The sequence below is a fragment of the Silurus meridionalis genome, chromosome 12 (genome assembly GCF_014805685.1).
Source record: "Silurus meridionalis isolate SWU-2019-XX chromosome 12, ASM1480568v1, whole genome shotgun sequence".
Lineage (NCBI taxonomy): Eukaryota > Metazoa > Chordata > Actinopteri > Siluriformes > Siluridae > Silurus > Silurus meridionalis.
In genome coordinates, this window is record NC_060895.1 from 15,049,218 (window position 1) to 15,069,047 (window position 19,830).

At 36.2% G+C, this 19,830-nt stretch overlaps 2 protein-coding genes across 2 annotated transcripts; both read right to left on the reverse strand.

The window, feature by feature from the left end:
• Positions 1-105: 105 nt before the first annotated feature.
• On the reverse strand, positions 106-8,897 carry LOC124394389 (prolylcarboxypeptidase (angiotensinase C)). Its single transcript, XM_046862549.1, has 9 exons — positions 8,259-8,897; positions 4,896-5,036; positions 4,670-4,771; positions 4,395-4,576; positions 3,914-4,071; positions 3,607-3,776; positions 1,201-1,368; positions 863-1,050; positions 106-516 (listed from the first exon to the last, which is right to left on the reverse strand). The coding sequence occupies exons 1-9, from the start codon at positions 8,424-8,426 to the stop codon at positions 312-314; spliced, it is 1,482 nt and encodes a 493-aa protein (XP_046718505.1). The 5' UTR covers positions 8,427-8,897; the 3' UTR covers positions 106-311.
• A 194-nt stretch (positions 8,898-9,091) lies between these two features.
• rab30 (RAB30, member RAS oncogene family) lies at positions 9,092-18,268 on the reverse strand. Its single transcript, XM_046862552.1, has 5 exons — positions 18,100-18,268; positions 16,126-16,224; positions 15,623-15,706; positions 14,967-15,150; positions 9,092-13,086 (listed from the first exon to the last, which is right to left on the reverse strand). Exons 2-5 carry the CDS (start codon positions 16,210-16,212, stop codon positions 12,836-12,838), a joined length of 606 nt encoding a protein of 201 aa, XP_046718508.1. The 5' UTR covers positions 16,213-16,224; positions 18,100-18,268; the 3' UTR covers positions 9,092-12,835.
• Positions 18,269-19,830: the final 1,562 nt, after the last annotated feature.

A 19,830-nucleotide genomic window follows, 5' to 3' on the forward strand; every position in this document is an offset into this window, starting at 1 on the left:
TATTCATATTTTCTTCCATATAAGGATTTTTGGGATTTAAAAAAAATTGAATAAATGAGAAGAATAGATTAAAGCAATCAAATTGATTAATTAGAATACTGATCATTAGATCAAAAAATATTTTTAATGATTAAATAAAAACATGCACAGACACATTTTCCAAAAATATTTTTTTAAAGTCTGATTAGACATAAACAACTTCTTTGGTCAGTTTTGGTAAGAAAATCTTTGGCAGAAAGCACAATCTGTTGATATCCTTATGGTTTTATTAATCCATGTCCTAACCAGTCTCTATATACTGTCCTGATTATTTATTGTGCACCTGCATTCTGTTTGATCCATTGCTTTAAATACTTCACTTCCAGTTTCCGGGCAAAGACAACCGATTGTGGGTCATCTTCATTTTTGAAGCGTAAGTCGAGGTGATGAGCGCCATCAGGAATCAAAATGGCAACCAGAGAGTCAGAGACACTCTTAGTTACTCCGCCACTCATCCAAGGGTCAAGACCTCCATTACTGAGATAAAAGAAAAAGAAATAGACATATAAATCTTTCATATCAACATTACTGGTAACAGATTCTTAAATGAGTTAAATCACATTCCAGACATTAACTGAAAGTCAAAAGGGACACTAATCAAGGTGATATATAATACTAACAGTGCATTCGAGGTAGTTACAAAACAAAAATCTGAATAAGTTATAAGTTTCAACGTCATGTGCATAAGCATTTATATACTATTAAATTCTTTCGGTCCGGTTGTACACTCCTACACTGACTTTGTGCAAAATGATCCTACACAATAACATCAACCAATATGGCAATTGACAAAGTTACCAGAATATAGATAGCATGTATTTACCTGAAGATTATGTTGCTGTGGGCGCTAATGTTCTTCCCGCCATACACAGTACCTGCCCAATCCTCACGTGGCCGTACCCCAAACAGTGCATAGCACTCATCCGAGAAAGCTTGGAAGTTCCATGCCATAGGCTCAAACATGTCTTGAAAGCCATCTGTACACATGGGCATCACCATCTCTGTGCAAGACTAACAAAAGAACAAGTCAATGTATTATATACATGTCAATAAATCAACATATAAAATAAATATATACATGTACATGTAGTATAAAGTATAATATATACATGTACATGTAGTATAAACAGTACTACTCTTTATGTTATGTTGAATTCCTACCTGGTAAAACCAACCCCTAATTCCTAGACTTCCAGTAGCAGTCTCAGACACATTAAGACAAGCAGCACTGCCTGTGTAGTTGTAGTATACTCTCACTGCCTGCGAGATGCCATGTAACAGCTGCTTGTCTGACACATCAGTATCAAACTGAAGGTATGTACAGACAACCTGAAGAAAAAAAACATTTACATTATGATGTTCATATGGCTAACGTAACAAATAAACCAGCCATAGAAACCTATGCAGAGTTGTACCGGTTTACATTAAAACATACATATGCATTAGAAATTGCATCAAAAATGTTCAGTGGGGTTAAGGTGAAGGCTCCGTTCAGGTCACTCATTTTCCTTCACTCCAACTTTAGCAAACCATGTCTTCATGGACCAGACTTTATGCACAGGGGCATTGTCATGCTGGAATTGTGTTCCTAGTTTTATTAAAGGTAAACTGTAATGCAAGGACTAACATGCTATACAAATGTGTGCTTTGAGGCAATAGTTTGTTGAAGAACCACATATCAGGGGGATGGTCAGGTGTCCACCAACATTTAGTCATATTTTATACGAAAAAAGGGGAAAAATTAAATCCTACCCTTATATACATACCCTGAGTACTGTTAAAATGTTCTGATGTTTTTCATTAAATTATTTGAATAAAAACTTTGCAGATTTAGATTTCCTTCTGTTCTTCAAAAAGAAAATCTATACACTTTATTATTCTTTAAGTATCTAAAACCATTTGGTGAGGAAATCTGATTATGTGGAAGTGAATTTAACAATTTATTGTTTTTAGAACAAAGAATCCTAAGCTTATTTAGATAGACAAGGACCCTAAAAGTGAATAGTTCTGAATAAGCTAATTATTTTCCTAATTTCTTGCTTAAAAACAACCTGTGCAATAATCATGCTGCGGTCTATGAATTGGTTTGTGAAAGTTATTTGTTGGCTTCAGGATTCTGCTGCCATCCTGATGTGCCAGTGCCTGGGTGTTCACTGACCAAACAGTTCAAATAGATTGGATTTAGCATGGAGTTTGTTGCTAAGGCTTTTGTTAGATACCTAGAAGAGGTGGTGGTCTGTGCACAAGGTAGGCTACAGACATGTCTAAGCTAAGGCTTATAGCATGACAAAAAAATGCAATAGTTCTCTAAAACATCCTCTTTCTACTTTTCAGATGGGATTAGGCTTATACATTCATCTTCGCTAACAGATTTCCCTCCTCTAAGCCCTCAATGGGCCTTTCTCACAGTTGCTCACATAATCACATTAGCTTTGTCATTAAAAGGGCCCATTCCAGCTCCCACTGTCTAAACCACTTTAAACACCCATAGGGGCTGCATACATTATAAGATTTGGGTCTGAATGTTCAACAATTGCCACTTTCTCTTTGGGAGAGCAACGAGTGCTTCAATTTCTTATTGGAAATAATCCAAGTTTGTTCCATTATTTCAATTGGAGTTTTTTTCCTTGTTTATTATTAAATATGTATTGGTGGCTTAGTTTGAATGTTATTTATAGAACAAGGACCGTTCACAATTTTACGATCCAAATATACAAAACTGGCTTCATTGAAAAATTATTTAAACATTTTAATATTGAATATGTTAAGCATGATGCACTATAGTACAGTAAGCTAATACAATTACACTTCTAGAACAACCACATTACAGAAAGATACTGGTAAACAGCCAAGGTTTGCAAAATATGTCAAGGAAGACATGGAGAATCTCTACTAACTAATATCTACTAACATTAGAAAGAGACTCAACTCATCCCCCGCATCTTATAAATATTTATACTGCTTCTGTGATAAACTAGCAATCATTAATGTCTTGTGCTTTATCAGCAGAAATCATTTCTGTGGGACAGCATTAATGAGGCTCTCACTCCACAATGAAGATGGATTGGTTTCTTGTGTGTTCTATGGCATCATGGAGGGACGGGTTAATCTCAGATACGTACTTTTCATATATTACCACATAGAATTCCACCATCATTTATATGAAACTCTCTGTTTTCATTTCTTCTGCAGTGCCATTTTGTGGAATTAGATGGTTTTTTTTTTTTTTAGGAAATTGAATATCTTAAATTGAATCAATTTAATTTACTAAGGAATGTCCCGTTTCCTAATAATATAACCACACGTTGTATAAGTTACAACTACTGTATGTGTAACAGTGTTAATTCAAAGACATTGTTTAATCACATGATAAACTTTTTTTTTTTTACTTTAGAATTTCAGACACTTAAAAGAAGACAAAACGATTTGTCTGCATTGACCTCTGTCTGCCTCTGTGAATGTAAATTCATTGGGTTGCAAAATGTACCACATGCTCTTAAAAAAAGAAAAAAGAAGCTCTTGCTTTTATAAAGGGCAAATTGTAAAAATAAGTTCAATGTACAGTACCTTAACAGGCCAGCGTGGGAGGTACTGAAGGAAGTTGGCCTCGTAAGGGTAATCAACCATCGCCAAGTTCACCCAGGTCTCCTGAAGCCAGGCCTTGAAGTCATTTATGTCCTCTTCCTGCAATGGAGAACACAGGCCAAACTCCTGAGACAGCCACTGCAGACCTTCAGCTATGATTGATTGGTGAGGGAAACAGAGAATTTCAACACAAATACCAGAAACAAATCATTTTATAAATATTATGTGCAAGGCATAATAAGAAGATCCCAAACAAACGGATGAAGCCGTTTAATTCTCAAGTACAAACCTGTTGAGGACATGCTGTTGATCGCCGTCCAGGACCTCCTGATGTTTTTGCTGCAGTTGATTCCACTATTGGCAAAGTCTTGGGAGACTATTTTATAGAAATCACCACAAGGCACCATGTCAGTAAACTGCCAGATCGGAGCAGAGGCAGCTAAAGCACTGAAAGACAACAATCACAAAAGAAATACAATGTTTTCCTGTTCCAGATTATAGCTCTTGCATTTTCCCTACATTCTCTCTCTTTCCCACTGGTGCTATTTCATAGATTCATTTTATATAATATTGAGCAGAGAGCACAACAAATTCAGTTTTGTAATTTCTGAAACTGCAGTCATTAAACTGAAAGGTTGTTCTGGTCAAAATGTGCATACTGCATACAATCAGCTATAAAATCTCACAGGTATAATGTTATTTTTTATTTTTTTTAATTTGTTTGTGATTTGAACACCATATAAATCAAGCAACATTCATTTATTTCTCACCCTATAACTACATGGGGGTATTTCATCCTGAGCCAAGCAGCTAACATTCCACCATAGGATCCTCCAATGGCAATGACTGGGCTGTTCTGGGCTCCTGGCAGAGATGTCTTCAGTGACTTAATCAACACTGCAAAGTCAGCTAATGCCTGCTCTGATGTCAGGTAGTTCAAGTACTTGGCATTCTGAAAAAGACATGTCAAGATTCTCAAGAAAACCAATGTAGCAGAGACAATAATGAGTCAAATGTTAGACACTATTGAAAGAACTTTGCTTACGCTGTAAGACTCATTTTTAAATGGCATGGATTCCCCATAGTAGCGATGTTCAGCAAAAACAAGCATGGCTCCCAGCTCCTCTGCAATGTCCCACATGAAGCCCTGTGTCAAATTAGATAATACAGACATGCAGTCAACATTTGTGATATGAATCCTATATTTGGAAATTCCTAACAGGTTATTATGTTATATAAAGCAGAAAAAAGCAGTTAAATGTGATCATTACAGTGTTGTTACAGAACCACGTGATGTCTCCCTCATTTCCGGTGTAAAACAGAATTGGCCCATTGTTCTTATGCCAGTGCTGGTCGTTGACAAGGTACTTCTGCTTGAACATGCCATCCTCCAAAAACCCAAAGTGATCGATCTGTAAAAGAACAAACCTCAGAATAGGATATAGGCATAATGATAATGCACACACTGACAATGCCTTTATATAATACTAATCACTAAATGATAAATGCATCCTGTACTTATAATTATTCCTGGGTGTTCTCACTGATTAAGTAACCCTGAGCTTTGTGTGTACTGTAAAGAGGAACTTCTCAGGCAGAGGATGGAGAGATAATTAGCTTCAATTTGTATTAAAATCCAATGCCAGGCCTCAAGGATTCCACATTAGTTCCGGCTTCATCAGCCCTGTGACACCCTTTCTTCTGATGCCACAGCTTGTCCTCTGTCATCGCTTTTAGTTCCCTCTCTCGGCATTTAGTGAAAATAAGACAGGGGGACTGAAGTACATTCCAAGTGCTGCAATGCTGTGCCACTGTGATTCTTAACTGTTGTCCCTCCTTCTTGAATCCCACCCAATAAGCAAAGAATGTTCTCTTTTGTCTCGTTTCTCCCACTAACACTTTCTGTCCCTCCCTTTGGATAAAAAAAAAAAAAAAGAGGCAGAGATTTTATGAACCAATAATTCAATGAATTCCCAGAACCAACAATTTTATTAAAATAAATAAATAAATAAATAAATAAATAAATAAATAAATAAATAAATAAATATAAATAAATTGTGTATATATATATATATATATATATATATATATATATATATATATATATATATATATATATATATATATATATATATATATATTTATATATATATCAATTATATATTTTTAATTATATATACAAGAAATATATATGGGATGTATGCATGTGTGTAGAATAATTCGTTTTTCTTTAATCTAGTACAGAAATATTTGTATGAGAAAATTAATATCACACGTGGTGCTAAAATATACATTACTGGATTTCTCCTCCTACATGGTAAAAGAAAACTGACTTTGGCGCCACCATGTGGTCATCATTAGAAGCTTATAATGGCAATTTATGATTATTCTAATGACAAATACTGCTTCTGTTTTGTTTTGTAGTTTTTAGAAGTCTAGCAAAACGCAATAAAAAATGTAATTAGACCTTTATTTGTTGTTGGTTTTTTTTTTTTTATTCTTATTTTTTTAGTTTAGTACTGTGGCCAGTGTGGCTGAAAATGAAAGTGAATGTACAAATAAACATTTTCAGTTCCCAGTAGGGTATGAAACACAGCATTTTAATCATAGGTTCGACTATTCAGTTTATAGCTAAAACAGGAAGAAGTTAAACAAGATCATGAGGCTTGATCATCGCTAACCCTTTTGGAAATCCCCTTTATTAACAGAATAGCAGAAAAAGGAGAATAACCTGCTAGGAATTATTTAATACAGATCATCAGTTCACTATAGTATCTATATAATATCTTCTTGTCTCACAACTGACATGAACCACAGAAAGATTTCTGATCACTTGTACAGATGTGCCAACAACATTCCGGCTGAAAGTAATACTGAACCAACATGGCTAATTGGTTTCCATTCCACATTTCAACACCATGCAATTCCATCTGGACTGCAAATAATTGGAATCAACTTCAACATACAACAAGACAATGACCTGAAGCACATGTGTAAGCTCTGTACGCCTTATTTAGAGAGCAAACAGTCTATCTATCATGGAGAGTTATCTATCATGAAACAGCCTGCCCAATGACCACAACTAAATCCTATTGAATTGCTCTGGAATGAACTGGATCACAAGGACAGAAAGAAATCTCCAACTAGCGAAGGACACCTTTGGCAAGTTTTACAAGAGGCACGGAAAAGTATTTAAGCTGAATGTTTGGAAAAACTAACTGTCCAGATGCCAAGAGTGTGTAAAGCTCTAAATCATGCTGAGGGAATATTATTCACTGGAAATCAAGTTTAACATATGTAAATGTATATATTTGGTTGTTCAAACAAATGTTAAATAACATAGTTTGATGCATATAACCAAAGGAAACATAGTTGTGTCGCTCAAAAAACATAAAACTTTTAACAGGCTTTGATATAGAAAATGTCACAATTTGATGATTCGGGGGCTTTTCTCAGGCCATTGCACATTTTCCTGACTAGTCCCATTATTCATTAAAAAACCTTTGAAGACTGTTTAAAGTCAACACAACTGCAGGTTACTGCTTGCAACCCATTAAGTGCTGACGAAGGGGAAAACAACAGGACAATAAGGAGTAAGAAGTCCAGGAAATGGCCTCAGTCTTCCTCAGGCCTCAGCGGATAAATCTGGCAAAGTAAAGCTGCAGAAGCAGAACATGCGCTTTTCTAAGGTCAAAAAGGTAACGATGTTCACAGTCCAGTCTAATGACTTGCTTTTGTCTTTAAGAAGATGGACTTTTCCTGCCTCAGCCTTTCTCACGCACCGTGAAGTGAAACAGTGCAGCTATAAAATCCTGGCCAAGTAATTATAGACTATTTCTGGAACTGGAATAAAATCAGCATGAAATAGCGTGTCGGTTTGTATACTCATCAGAAATAACAACAAAACGCAAGCTCATCAGGATGTCAGCTAGAAGGATGGGCCAGAGCTTAACCTTTGTTTTTAAGGGTAGAGATGTGGGACCAGTGTATGATAATTATACACAGGATAAGTGGCTTTGCTGTTCTACTTATGAGACCAACAGGAAATTGTGATTGTCTGCAGACACAATATGAAGCAGCGGTGCAGATTATATACACAGCAAATTAAGGAAATCCGTACAGGAAAACAAGTAGTAGGACACCCAGAGTGGCGTATGAGTCACAAACAGATTATTATTATAGCTGACTAAGTGATTTCAATCATTAGACCTTGCAAATGTGCAGTTACAGATTGTACTGATAATCATTTATACAAATCATACTTTGATACATGCACAATTCTTGCACAGGATGCAGTAGGATTTGTAGATTACATGAGCAGCCCAGAGGGATCTCATGGGACTGGATCTTTCACTATAGCTTTCATGACATAATACTTAGTATAGTACAGTACAGAAGAGAATAGTATAATATACTGTGGATTTCATTACATGATTTATTTTTTAAGTCATACCAATAGTATGCATTCTTATTTATAGTACAAGTACACCTAATGCTACAACATTGTTTTACTGTTATCTTTTTTTTTGATGAAGCCACTGATATGAACAGAAATAAATGCAATTCAATGACTTTTAATTAAAACCCTTTGAGCACCAATGATCACTACCTGCAGTGATCACGTGATCACTTACCTGCTGATCAAAATACAGAGTTTTGTAAGACACGCTTCTGTGCTGGGAAGAAGTCCTTGCCACACTGCGTCTGCCTAACAGATGAGGTTTAAGCGCTTCCACATGAAAAACAACGATGAATATCAGAAGAACCCATGGGAGAGAGACGGATTTGAACGGTCCTTGCATGCTTGATGGACAGGCAGGAAGTAAAGCTAAGACAAAGTGAGTTTGCTGATAAAACAGCCTTGTTAGTTTTCCCACCGCTTCTCCGGTCTGGACACGCCCTTGACTTGCCCCTAAAGGGGGCGTGGCTTTCCCCGAGAAGAGGTGAAGTAAAAAACAAAAACTGCAATTTGACAGGAGAAAGAGGAAGTCAGCTGACAATGACTCGTGAAAAGTTTTGCGCGAAATAAAACTGTTTAAATGTCTAAAACCATCAGAGCAAAGCAGCCATAATAAAACCACCAAGAAACAATGGAAGGCAACTGTCTGATATATTTAACCAGATTTCTTTTCATTTTCACGACGATTTCTCTTATTTTCTAGACGATTTTGAGAAAGAAAGTGATACAATCCCATGTTTGTGTCCCTTTTTCGCGTTCCTGCAGAATTACGCCACTTACTCTTTCTCAACACTCCACATGCCCTGCAATAACAAAAGAGGCACGCTTTACGGCTGTCGTAAAGACGTACTACAGAATTGGACGCAGTAGCTGATGGGAGTTGAAGTCAGCATTAGGCCTCTTATTACCCATACAGTATTCAGTGAGCTGATGTAATATAGATTGAAATTGTTATCCTGTAAAAATAAACGGGTAGCAATATAGACAAAATTTCAATGTAAACAATTGTAGTGTCAAGTTTATATTTAATTCGGGGGGGTTGGTTTTTATATTTACCTGCAGTGTGAAAAGTAACAACAACAAGCAAAAGTTACCAAAACTGTACAAAGTAAATTCTGAAATAAAACAAATGAAACTTAAAATTTAGATTTTTCCCTAATCAATATATGACACCAGGTTTTCTATCATTATTACTTTTTAAATAAACATGAACGGCTAAACACTGTGGTGAAACAAATAATCCTCTCAAAGAATGCTATCAGGTTCTTAAAATGTAAAGGACAATTTCTGACATACAGTACATTTTAAGTGATAAAATATTCCATAAAAAATGCTAATTAGAAAACTGTAAAATACTAATAATACGAATAATGGAGCTTAGTGCTTAAAAACATAACAAAACTTATCCCACCGAGGTACAACACAAAACATGGCACATTCTTGTAAAATAAAGCTGGACAAAAAGCATTATTGTACATAGCAAGACATAAAACTTAAAAAATAGTGTATATACAGAATTAGAAAAGGTTAGCATTTGAAAAGTGTCAATAGAAAATATAACAAGAAGAGGTAAACAGATAAAACAGAATGAATATAAGCTCAAACTAGGTCTAATTCAAAACTAGAGCTAGGATGCAGACATGGAAATAACCATGAACTTCAATTACACATAAAAGATGATTTAAGTCGATCCTATGTCATCTCTGAATTTGGGAGATTGTGTGAAGAAATGAGATAGAATAAACTGAATTGATAAATCATCAGTACAGGGCAAAAGAAACCAGGCTTTCTAAAAACCTAAGCATTTTACTACGAAAAATGAATCAAAATAATTGTGGTGAAATTAATGTTTTAGCAGCTGAGTAAAACACTGAAATTTTGTCAGAGATTCACAGTTACAATAAAGGTGCCCAAAGAATAACAATCAACAATCAAGACAACAATAAGGTACACTTTAAACTGTTTCAAACCCAAATCGAGATGCACAAACACACCTTAAAAAACACAGGGAACAAGTCATACTTTATAACATCACGTATTAGCGTGGACATAATCCTGCAGTATCATGTGGTCAAATACCAAGATTGATTGTGCAGACATTTTAATACAAGTGCTGAAAATAACTGAATGTAACACCCACTCCCATGTCAAAAGCTTCAAAACAGTAAGTTACAGCACCAAAGCTTCACTAAATAAACGAAGTTTCCCATTTGATTATATAGTAATGTATATGTGTGTATAATTGCTGTATGTCAACGTGAGTACAAGGACATACCAAGGAGGTTTCACAAGACAAAATGCTAATGTGTTATTAATAAACATATTGTAGTGAGAAGCTTGTATTCATATTTTACTAGGTTTTTTTCTCCTGTTACATACACCAGCCAAAAGTGTCTGTTTAATAATGTCCTTTCAGTCCAGCACATTGGATTTGTGATGAAACAGTTACTATGACCTTAAAATCAGGTTTGAAAACAATATTGTAATTTATACCACAGGTCTGCTGATTAGTCAAAAAATGCTGTATAATTTTCTAAAATCAAATCCTAAAAAGTAATGCAGCCACAGGATAAATCAAAAGTTAGTCAATAGAATTGCACTAATGCTTTTGATTCTGTTGTAACAACTATTAATATGGACTTCTTGTGTTTGTGCATTTAATGCAGCCTAACAATATAATTGATACTCATTATATCTTTTGCTTTGTGAAAAGTCTGCAACACAGACAAAAACAGGTGATGTTGATGAGGACTGCCTGTTCTATGCAAATTATTTTAGATTAGACTAGACTAGATTGTTTCTTGGACATTACACTACATTAAAGACTTTACTGTATTAAGAATGTGTATTCATGGCCTGTAGCATAAGGTGTATACATCACTATATTTATAGGCCATTTGATACGCCATAATAAATTTGGACAAATTAACATGATCATAAACACACTTGGCTTTAGGAAATCCTGCAGCTAATGACTGCCTGAAGTCACAAAGAAGAAAAGTGACAAAGCATCAAATACAAACAACATCTGCTGGGACATTCCTTTGTAACACTTAAGTTTAACAGCTAATTTCTCTTCCTGCTTCTGAATGGGATTTTTTTGCATAAATTAAATATATTATTAGGGGAAGCGGAGTCATTGACTGACATTTCAATTTTGAGCCATGAAAAGGTTTATATATGCATTTACAGTACATCTGGTGTCATTGCGTTGCTGCAAGCAGTGGCAAGGTTCAATAGCATTTTGCTATATGTTTGGCCCTGAGTATGTTAATACTGTCATTGCAGTTACGTCTTAAATACAGATAAACAGGAGAGTTTTATAACTAGCCACCAGGACACTACCACCACCACATTTCACCATGCCCACCATTTTTAATCCATCCCATCCAACATGCTTTTCAACCATATGCACAACAGTTTAATTTTTTTTTTTTTTTGGTCATTGCTCTTTTTTTTTGCCTCGTGATGATTTAATTTACATCAATTTTCTTTTTTTTATTTTGTCTTTTCTGAGATTAATGACCACAGCTAAATCTTTTTTTGAGAAACCAGAAAAATAATTATTGTCCATATGCTAACAATACAACAGCTCACAGGTTACCATATACCAGCTGAGCAGACTGGAAAATGTTCTGTTAATTTTGACCCCCTTGTACAGACAATGGGACGGAATAAAAGTATGTTAATAATGTTTCACAAAGCCGACAGTGTGTACATTGTCATTGTTTCATTTCATACCCAAAGTACTAAAGTATACACCTAAAATAAATCTATAACTAATTATATATGAACCACAATGTATTTCAGGGGAAAGGTTTGTATGTAAAAGATTTCCATTAATGGGATGTATGGCCTCATTCAATTTGTTTACAGTTCAAGAATTTAAGTGCATTGGAAAAGCACCAAAGTGCTTTGTAATATGCATTGAATTACAATCAACCTGAAATTTGCTGAGTTCAACAAAAGGCGCCTATACAATTTACCTGATGCCTGCAAAAAATCTACTGGTATGCATTTAAATTAGTGTAAATCTCTTTACAGAATTTACTCAAAAACAATCTGAAAACAGCCTAAAAGAAAATAATGTCTTTAAGCAATAATTAGGGAATTACCTTTAGGAAAAAATTTTATATTATACTGGTAATATACATATCTTCTCTCATTCTATTGTTTAAGACTCTGTCTAAGATTTTCTAAAATTTCCAGCCACACATTAGACTTAAAATCCTACATTTAAATTCTTATCAGCAACATTATAGAAGTGCATTTTTAACTTGCATCAGGGAAATAATGATGCAGTACAATGCACTTTTTGCGTATTTGATGTGTTAGGTTCACATTTTCTACAATTTAAACAGCAAGACTCCTGCTGGTGGAGATGTGAGTTCTTTGCTCATATCATTTATATAGTAGGTAAATTGGCCTACGCATCTTTAGTGTTTTACTGAATTGTATAAAAGTCATTGTCTGGCTTTTAACTATACCAGCGGACTGGTAACCTGGAGCTTGGGTTCTTCTCAGCGGTGGCAGCAAAGAGTCGTTTCCTCTTGACTTTCTAGTGGTAAAGTCAGTAGCTTTAAAAAAAAAAAACAAAAAAAAAAAAAACAGGTTCACATATGCAATAAAAAGCATCCAAGACCTCAGTAGAGTGGCAAAGAGGAAGCTACGCACGCAGGGGACATCAAATCACAATTTTTGCACTCCACTGGGTAGGAAAGTACCCATTGCCCAGATTAGCAGCCAAGATCCCTAGTTAATATTGCAGCAGCTTAGGTAATTGATGTTCTTGCCTTCTCCAGGCATAGGCGCAGACTCATTGTTGTCCAGCGTGTTTTGCTTGGCTTCACGGATGAGTACGCAGGCCAAATCCAGGAAGAGTTTTTCCACGTTGTCAGATTCTTTGGCGGACGTCTCCAGGTAGAGCATGCTGTGGGCCTCAGCAAACTCCTCCGCTCTCTGTCTGTGCACCTCCCGCTTTTCAGCCAGGTCGATCTTATTTCCTGTTCAGTTACACAGTTAAATTCTGTTATTTTGGTACATGTTGTTAAATAAATCACCATGTAAGCTATTTACACATGGCAAGGTTAAGGTCAGAAGCTAAGATGTGCCTCTTGAGCTAGTTTACTAGCATTTAGCAAGTTAGCTAGCCATTTGGGGTGAAAGACTGATTGAATGAATTTATAAACATTTTAAAAGAAGGGAATACAGTGCATTTGGAAAGTATTCACAGTGCTTCACCTTTTCCACATTTTGTTATGTTACAGCCTTAAATCCAAAAATTTATTAAATTCATAATTTTCCTCGAAATTCTACTAACAATACCCCAATAATTTGTTGAAGCACTTTTGGCACCAATTACAGCCTCAAGTCTTTTTAAATCATGCTACAAGCTTGCCACAAAAATTTTTGGGCAGTTTCTCCCATTCTTCTTTGCAGAACCTGTCAAGCTCCATCAGGTTGGATGAGGAGCGTCGGTGCACAGTCATTTTCAGATCTCTTCAGAGAAGTTCAATCGGGTTCAAGTCTCGGCTCTGGCTGGGGAACTCAAGGACATTTACAGAGTCGTTCCATAGCCACTCCTTTGTTATCTTGGCTGTGTGCTTAGGGTCATTGTCCTGTTAGAAACGTCTGAGATCAAGAGCGCTCTGGAGCAGTTTTTCTTCAAGGATGTCTTTGCTTTGCTGCATTCATCTTTCCCTCGATCCTGACTAGTCTTCCAGTTCCTGCTGCTGAAAAACATCCCCACAGCATGATGCTGCCACCACCATGCTTCACTGTAGGAGATATTGGCCAAATGATGAGCTGCGTCTGGAGAAGAGTCTAAGAAGAGTCCTGCCGTTCCAAACTTCCATTTACAGATGATGTAGGCCACTGTGCTCATTGGGACCTTCAATGCTGCAAAAATGCAATCCTGTCTCTGAGGATTCCTCCAATTTCTTGGACTTTATGGCTTGGTTTTTGCTCTGACATGCACTAGTAACTGTGGGACCTCATATAGGCAGGTATGTGCATTTCCAAGACATTTCCAATCAACTGAATCAACACAGGTGGACTCCAATCAAGTTGTAGAAACATTTCAAGGATGATCAGTGGAAAAAGAATGCAATCAAGTTAAATTTTGAGTGACATGACAAAGGCTATGAATTTTATGGTCGAAAAAAAAAAAAAAGAAAAAAAAAAATATATATATATATATATATATATATATATATATATATATATATATATATATATATATATATATATATATATATATATATATATATATATATATATATATATATATATATATATATATATATATATATATATATAAGGCTATAACGTAAAGTGTGGAAAAAGTAAAGCGCTGTGAATACTTTTCGGATGCACTGTATGGAAGGATTTTCCAGGCGATTTCCAAAGGAAATTGCGTTTTCCATAGGTGGACGCATAAATTGTGACATAATCCACACTCTATTGCAAATCCTGCTTTACCGTTTGAGTTTTCGCTTTCACGAATGCACAATGACTGCTTTTCATGTGAAATTTGGCAAAGTCCATTTGCAACTGTATTTCCAGTGTCTTACGAGTTATGGCCATGTCATTTTTTAAATACAAATATTAATGACCACATCTGCTTTTTCACTTTCTCTGTGTCGCTTATGTAGCCTTTCAAAACTCAAATGGAATTGCAATTTCTTTTGCATTTGCACTGTCGATCAAGTGTTGGGGTGGGACCATATTATTGGGAGTGTTAACGATCAGCTGACGATCAGCAACATCAGTATAGTTGTCTTTGCCAACCTAAGCTCAACCAATTTTTTTTTTTTTATTCACACTGGGGAAAAAAAGACAAGAATCATTAAGTTGTGATCAATTAAATAGTTTGAATGCTCACCTACTAAGATGGTCACTACTTGATTGTTGGCGTACTGCTCTATCTCCCGCAGCCACTCCGGAAGGCAGCGGAACGAGTCCTCACAGGTAATGTCGTAGGTGAGGATAAGTGCATTGGCACTACGGTAGTAACTCTGTGTGATGGAGCGAAATCTCTCCTGTCCTGCTGTGTCCCAGATCTGGAGCTGAACAAATCAGAAAAATCAATCAGTGCCACCACATATCATCTTAATCGAGACTGAATCAGACCTAAAACCAGTTAATACCACATACCACATACACACAAACCAGTTAATAACACATCTCTTACAGATTAAAATAAATGTATTATCATAGAAATATTATAATATGCTTTAATTAATTGCTACTGAAACAACAGTACATCATATGCAAAAACAGTATATCATATGCAATATATCATAATCTGTGTGCAAATATGTGAATGTGTATTTATTGAAGGGGGGGTTGCTAAACAATCTGAAAGTAATTAATCTAGATCTAATGCGATTTAACTCTAAATGGTGTTTCAAATAAAAACAAAAATAAAGGTCTGTATATAATGATTTAATGCATATAGTCAAGTTTGACATTATGTCACTAAAAATATAAATGAATGCAATTGCTTTAGCTGGGTATCAGTGCATAAAAAAAACATACCTTCACTTTCACCCCTTTAATTTCCACAGTTTTGATCATAAAATCAACCCCGATTGTGGCACCTTGACCAGGTGGGAATAGACCCTAAAACCATAAAGATGGGTTAAAAAAAATACTCCTATATATATATATATATATATATATATATATATATATATATATATATATATATATATATATATATATATATATTACACTTGATATGTTTGATACCATCCCCTATTTTTTTATTATTTTTTTTTTTTATAAGGTTAGAATTGCCAAGTGCTCTAAAGCGACGTTCTGGTCCATGTTGACAAAACATTTTCTTCTTGAGCTAGGAGTTAAAATATAAAAAAAAAGCCATCATCTGGCTAAAATATTAACATGACCAACCAGAAAAAACAATCAATCAATATGACTAAAATGCTTGATGATGTTAACTGGATTCACCCATTTACAAATTAGCATTTTTAAGTGTCCTGTTGATTTAGCGAAACACATGCAAACGAAAGAGGACAGACCTGAGTGAAACGGCGGACGAGGCAGGTTTTTCCCACTCCTGCATTTCCTATCAGCACTATTTTGAAGAGGTAATCGTAATCCTCCATGGTCACAATTATCTGAAAAATGCAGAGTATCAAATGTGCATTAGAGTTATTTAGCTCAATGTATTATGTAATATCCCGAAATAAAATCACAGCTTTAACAAAATTGTGCAGGGAAAGCATCATGTGAGCTGTGTCCATCTAGGACTTCTCACTGACGTAAATATTTAATGCAATCACCCTAAATGTTGCACTTCCCAAAAACACTTTATGTCCAAGACACACCCTTTCTTCAGTAAATAAACCTACTTGGATACTGTAGATTTCTACCTGCTATTAAAATAAAAGCTGCAAAAATAAAAATCTTGTGTATGGTCATGCAGGGATTGTACTGAACATCCTTTCCTCACAATAGGTCTGTATTTTTATACTTTTTTTTCACACGTATCTTCTTCTTCTTTCGGCTGCTCCCATTAGGGGTCGCCACAGCGGATCATCCGTCTCCATACCACCCTGTCCTCTACATCTGCCTCTTTCACACCAACTACCTGCATGTCTTCCCTCACCACATCCATGAACCTCCTCCTTGGTCTTCCTCTTTTCCTCCTACCTGTTGGCTCCATCCTTAGCATTCTCCTACGAATATAACTCATATCCCTCCTCTGCACATGTCCAAACCATCTCAATCTTGCCTCCCTCACCTTGTCACCAAAACATCCTACATGCGCTGTCCCTCTAATAAACTCATTTCTAATCCTGTCCATCCTCGTCACTCCCAACGAAAACCTTAACATCTTCATTTCCACACATGTATGATGTAATGATTTACTTTCACCAAAAAGATGATCCATTTCCTTTTAAGTTTAGATCAGCTCAAGGGTTCTTTACCGTGTCATCTCAGTGATTTCTTTGCCATGGTCACCTCTGGGTTTCTCATTAGGGCTTTTAAATATAAACTTGCCCTGAGATGGTCTGCCATCTGCTTCAGGGTCACACCTTGTGTATGATCCACAACATATCTGCCTGGTAGAAAGTGGATACTAATGACGAATGAATGAACATATAAACATTTGGATTTTTTTTGTAAACCTGCTATGCAATACTGAATACTGTTAAAAGCAAATGAAACTATATATAAATAAATGACATATAGAGAGTATAAACTACTCTACAAATGAAACTTATTTGAACTTTGACTGCTGACTGATTTCCTAAGCCATGTATAACAAATGGCAGGAACCCCTGTAGGGCTTTCAGTTAATGAGCATTATTTCATTTTCAGAGAAACATTCTTTTTTTTTTAATCAGACTGAGCGCCCCATTTTCTTTTTCCCCTTCAGTGTGCCATGTTGCTATGAGCCGAGGATCCTGTGCATGTGTGTAAATGGTGGTTACCAAGGCATGTAGAAGGATGCTGAAAGGACTGCAATAATAAAACAAGGAATATAAAGAAGAAGGGGCCTAGCATGGTTTGCCAAGCCAATATAGACACACACACACACACACACACACACACACAGACACACACACACCTGTGCAGAAGTGCAGTAGACATAAAAATTAACCCTGTAAAAAGAATGTATGGGATAGTTTGAAAGCTGTGTGCATGTGAATTCATGAAATACATTTGCATCTAAACACAGTGGATTTTGAATCTTCTTGCATCAATGTAGCAACAGTAGACGCACTTCTGATCTCAAGCCTGATCCAAGATAAACAAGCCTGATGATCTTCACCATACAGTGATTTTACTGAAACTGCACATGCAGATCTGTTGTTCCTAAAGTAAATCTGTGTGTGATCTTTCCCTACTAAGCAGAATGATCTCTTTCCATCATGCAGGGGGGGAACTGCATGCAATCCGCTATTCAGCTAGCCTGCTAGCATCATCAAATCAGATGAGCTAGGTGATGAGTCGGCTCGCACAAAAAGCCCGAGATGTCCACTTACCGAAAACAGGGGCTTCACCCCAGCCGCTGTTTTACTCCACACGCATCCAGTCGGTCCTCAAGGCTCGCGCAAAAGACGGGATCTCAAATGTGGGTCCTTCCCTCAACCTCGATGTCCGCTCCTTCTGATTGCAGAGTTTCCTTCGTTTTTTACAATGACATCATTGCCTCTCCGGTGCAAACCCGAATACGAAAAAAAAAAACGGGAAAGAGAGAGCTGGGAACTATGGGAGATGTAGTGCGGTTCTTTTTGAAAGCTTTTCTTTAGCTAACTTTCTAGCTAGCTGACTTTCTTTAGCTGAAAATCACATATATGAAGATTTTTTGGAATGTGTGCACACTGGAAGCTTTCTAGAAAACCTTTGATTATTTCTGTATTTTATAACGTTCTGGTAACGCTCGTATTCACTGGTCTGGAAGTGGAGCTCAAACCCTTTCCAGGGCTGAGACACGCTTCGGGGTTGGCGATCTCTTCTCAGGATGTCTAGCTTTTCTGGAAAATGTGTATTTTTAAGTATGTCCGAGACCAAATCAATTTCTCTTCCTCCGTAGGCATAAAAAAGTCTAACTCAGATGTATTAATGTGTGCACTGTGCTACACACGTGTTTTGCCAGTTGAACTTGGCTGTAACAGTTTCCCTCTGACCAACCAGTCAGAAGACGGAAAAATGCCGACGCTACTATGGGCCAGCTAGCTGCCCTGTGAGAAGAATATGAAATCTGATTGGTTAAAGAAACAGATCCAATTCTAATAAAAAACGATGGTAAAAAAGCCAGCACTACTGATTCTGAAGGCCCTGGGCAGATTAGATTGACATGGCAGCACATAGAGGCTGAAATCTGATTTGACAAAAAAATCAATCATACACATACTGGAAGCAGTGCAGCCAAGAGAGATGCTACGAAATGAAGAGAATAAACTGTTGGCAATAAATTAATACAATTTCATTTAACAAATATTAGAATTTAGGTTGTAAATGTAGGTCAGTGTTTAGGCCAGCAGAGGAGGCTTTGCTGGCCCTGACCACCCACCACTGCTTCTCACAAGCAGCACACAGTTACCCCATTCTTATAAGTTTCCTGATCAAGCTTTACATAATCCTCTACATGTGCTTTGTAGTTGTGTATTGTTATAGTAAGCTGCAGGTGTCAGAATCAGAGGTTTAGGTTCAGAGTAAACGAACAGTGCACAGCTAACATACAGGTACTGCTTCAGTGCTGGACTGAAACAAGACATTGACTAATACATGTTTACAACTAGCACAACTTAATGACTGACCACTGAAGATAGTATTCATTAGACCAAGACCGAACATGACATATAATAATGCAGTGATCGTCTCGTTGGTTAAAGATATGGCACATGGGGATAATATTTCAAGACAAAGACTAATAAACCATAATTACGCATTATACAGTAGAGTGTAGATAGTATGTTAAGTAGATAGTTAAGCATAGAATGCAGTAAGGCCCATGACAGAAAGTGACATTATAATGTGGTGATCTGTGTTCTTTTAGTTAAACATGGGGAGAGAGGAAGAGATAATAATGGGGAGAGAGAAAAAAATAATTATATTGCAATTGTGGTCAATTCATTTAAAAAGACACATTTAAAAATGGTTATGGTGTCAAATAGGAATAACTTTATTACATTATAAACCCTTTTTTGCAGCCTGTGTAAGGTTATCTTTTTTGTTTTCCAGCTATTACCTTATCTGTCACCAATATCTTC

Bases quoted from the DNA above. Each gene is read 5' to 3' on its own strand.
- LOC124394389 (XM_046862549.1), bottom strand. From the start codon at position 8,426: ATGCAAGGACCGTTCAAATCCGTCTCTCTCCCATGGGTTCTTCTGATA. The intron at 4,772-4,895 runs GTAATGATCACA...AATTTGACACAG, and splicing joins CGTGGTTCTGTAACAACACT to GGCTTCATGTGGGACATTGC. The intron at 4,072-4,394 runs GTGAGAAATAAA...GTTGTCTTTCAG, and splicing joins TACCCCCATGTAGTTATAGG to TGCTTTAGCTGCCTCTGCTC.
- rab30 (XM_046862552.1), bottom strand. From the start codon at position 16,212: ATGGAGGATTACGATTACCTCTTCAAAATAGTGCTGATAGGAAATGCA. The intron at 15,151-15,622 runs GTATGTTTTTTT...TGATTTGTTCAG, and splicing joins TTAAAGGGGTGAAAGTGAAG to CTCCAGATCTGGGACACAGC. The intron at 13,087-14,966 runs GTGAGCATTCAA...GTAACTGAACAG, and splicing joins AGTAGTGACCATCTTAGTAG to GAAATAAGATCGACCTGGCT.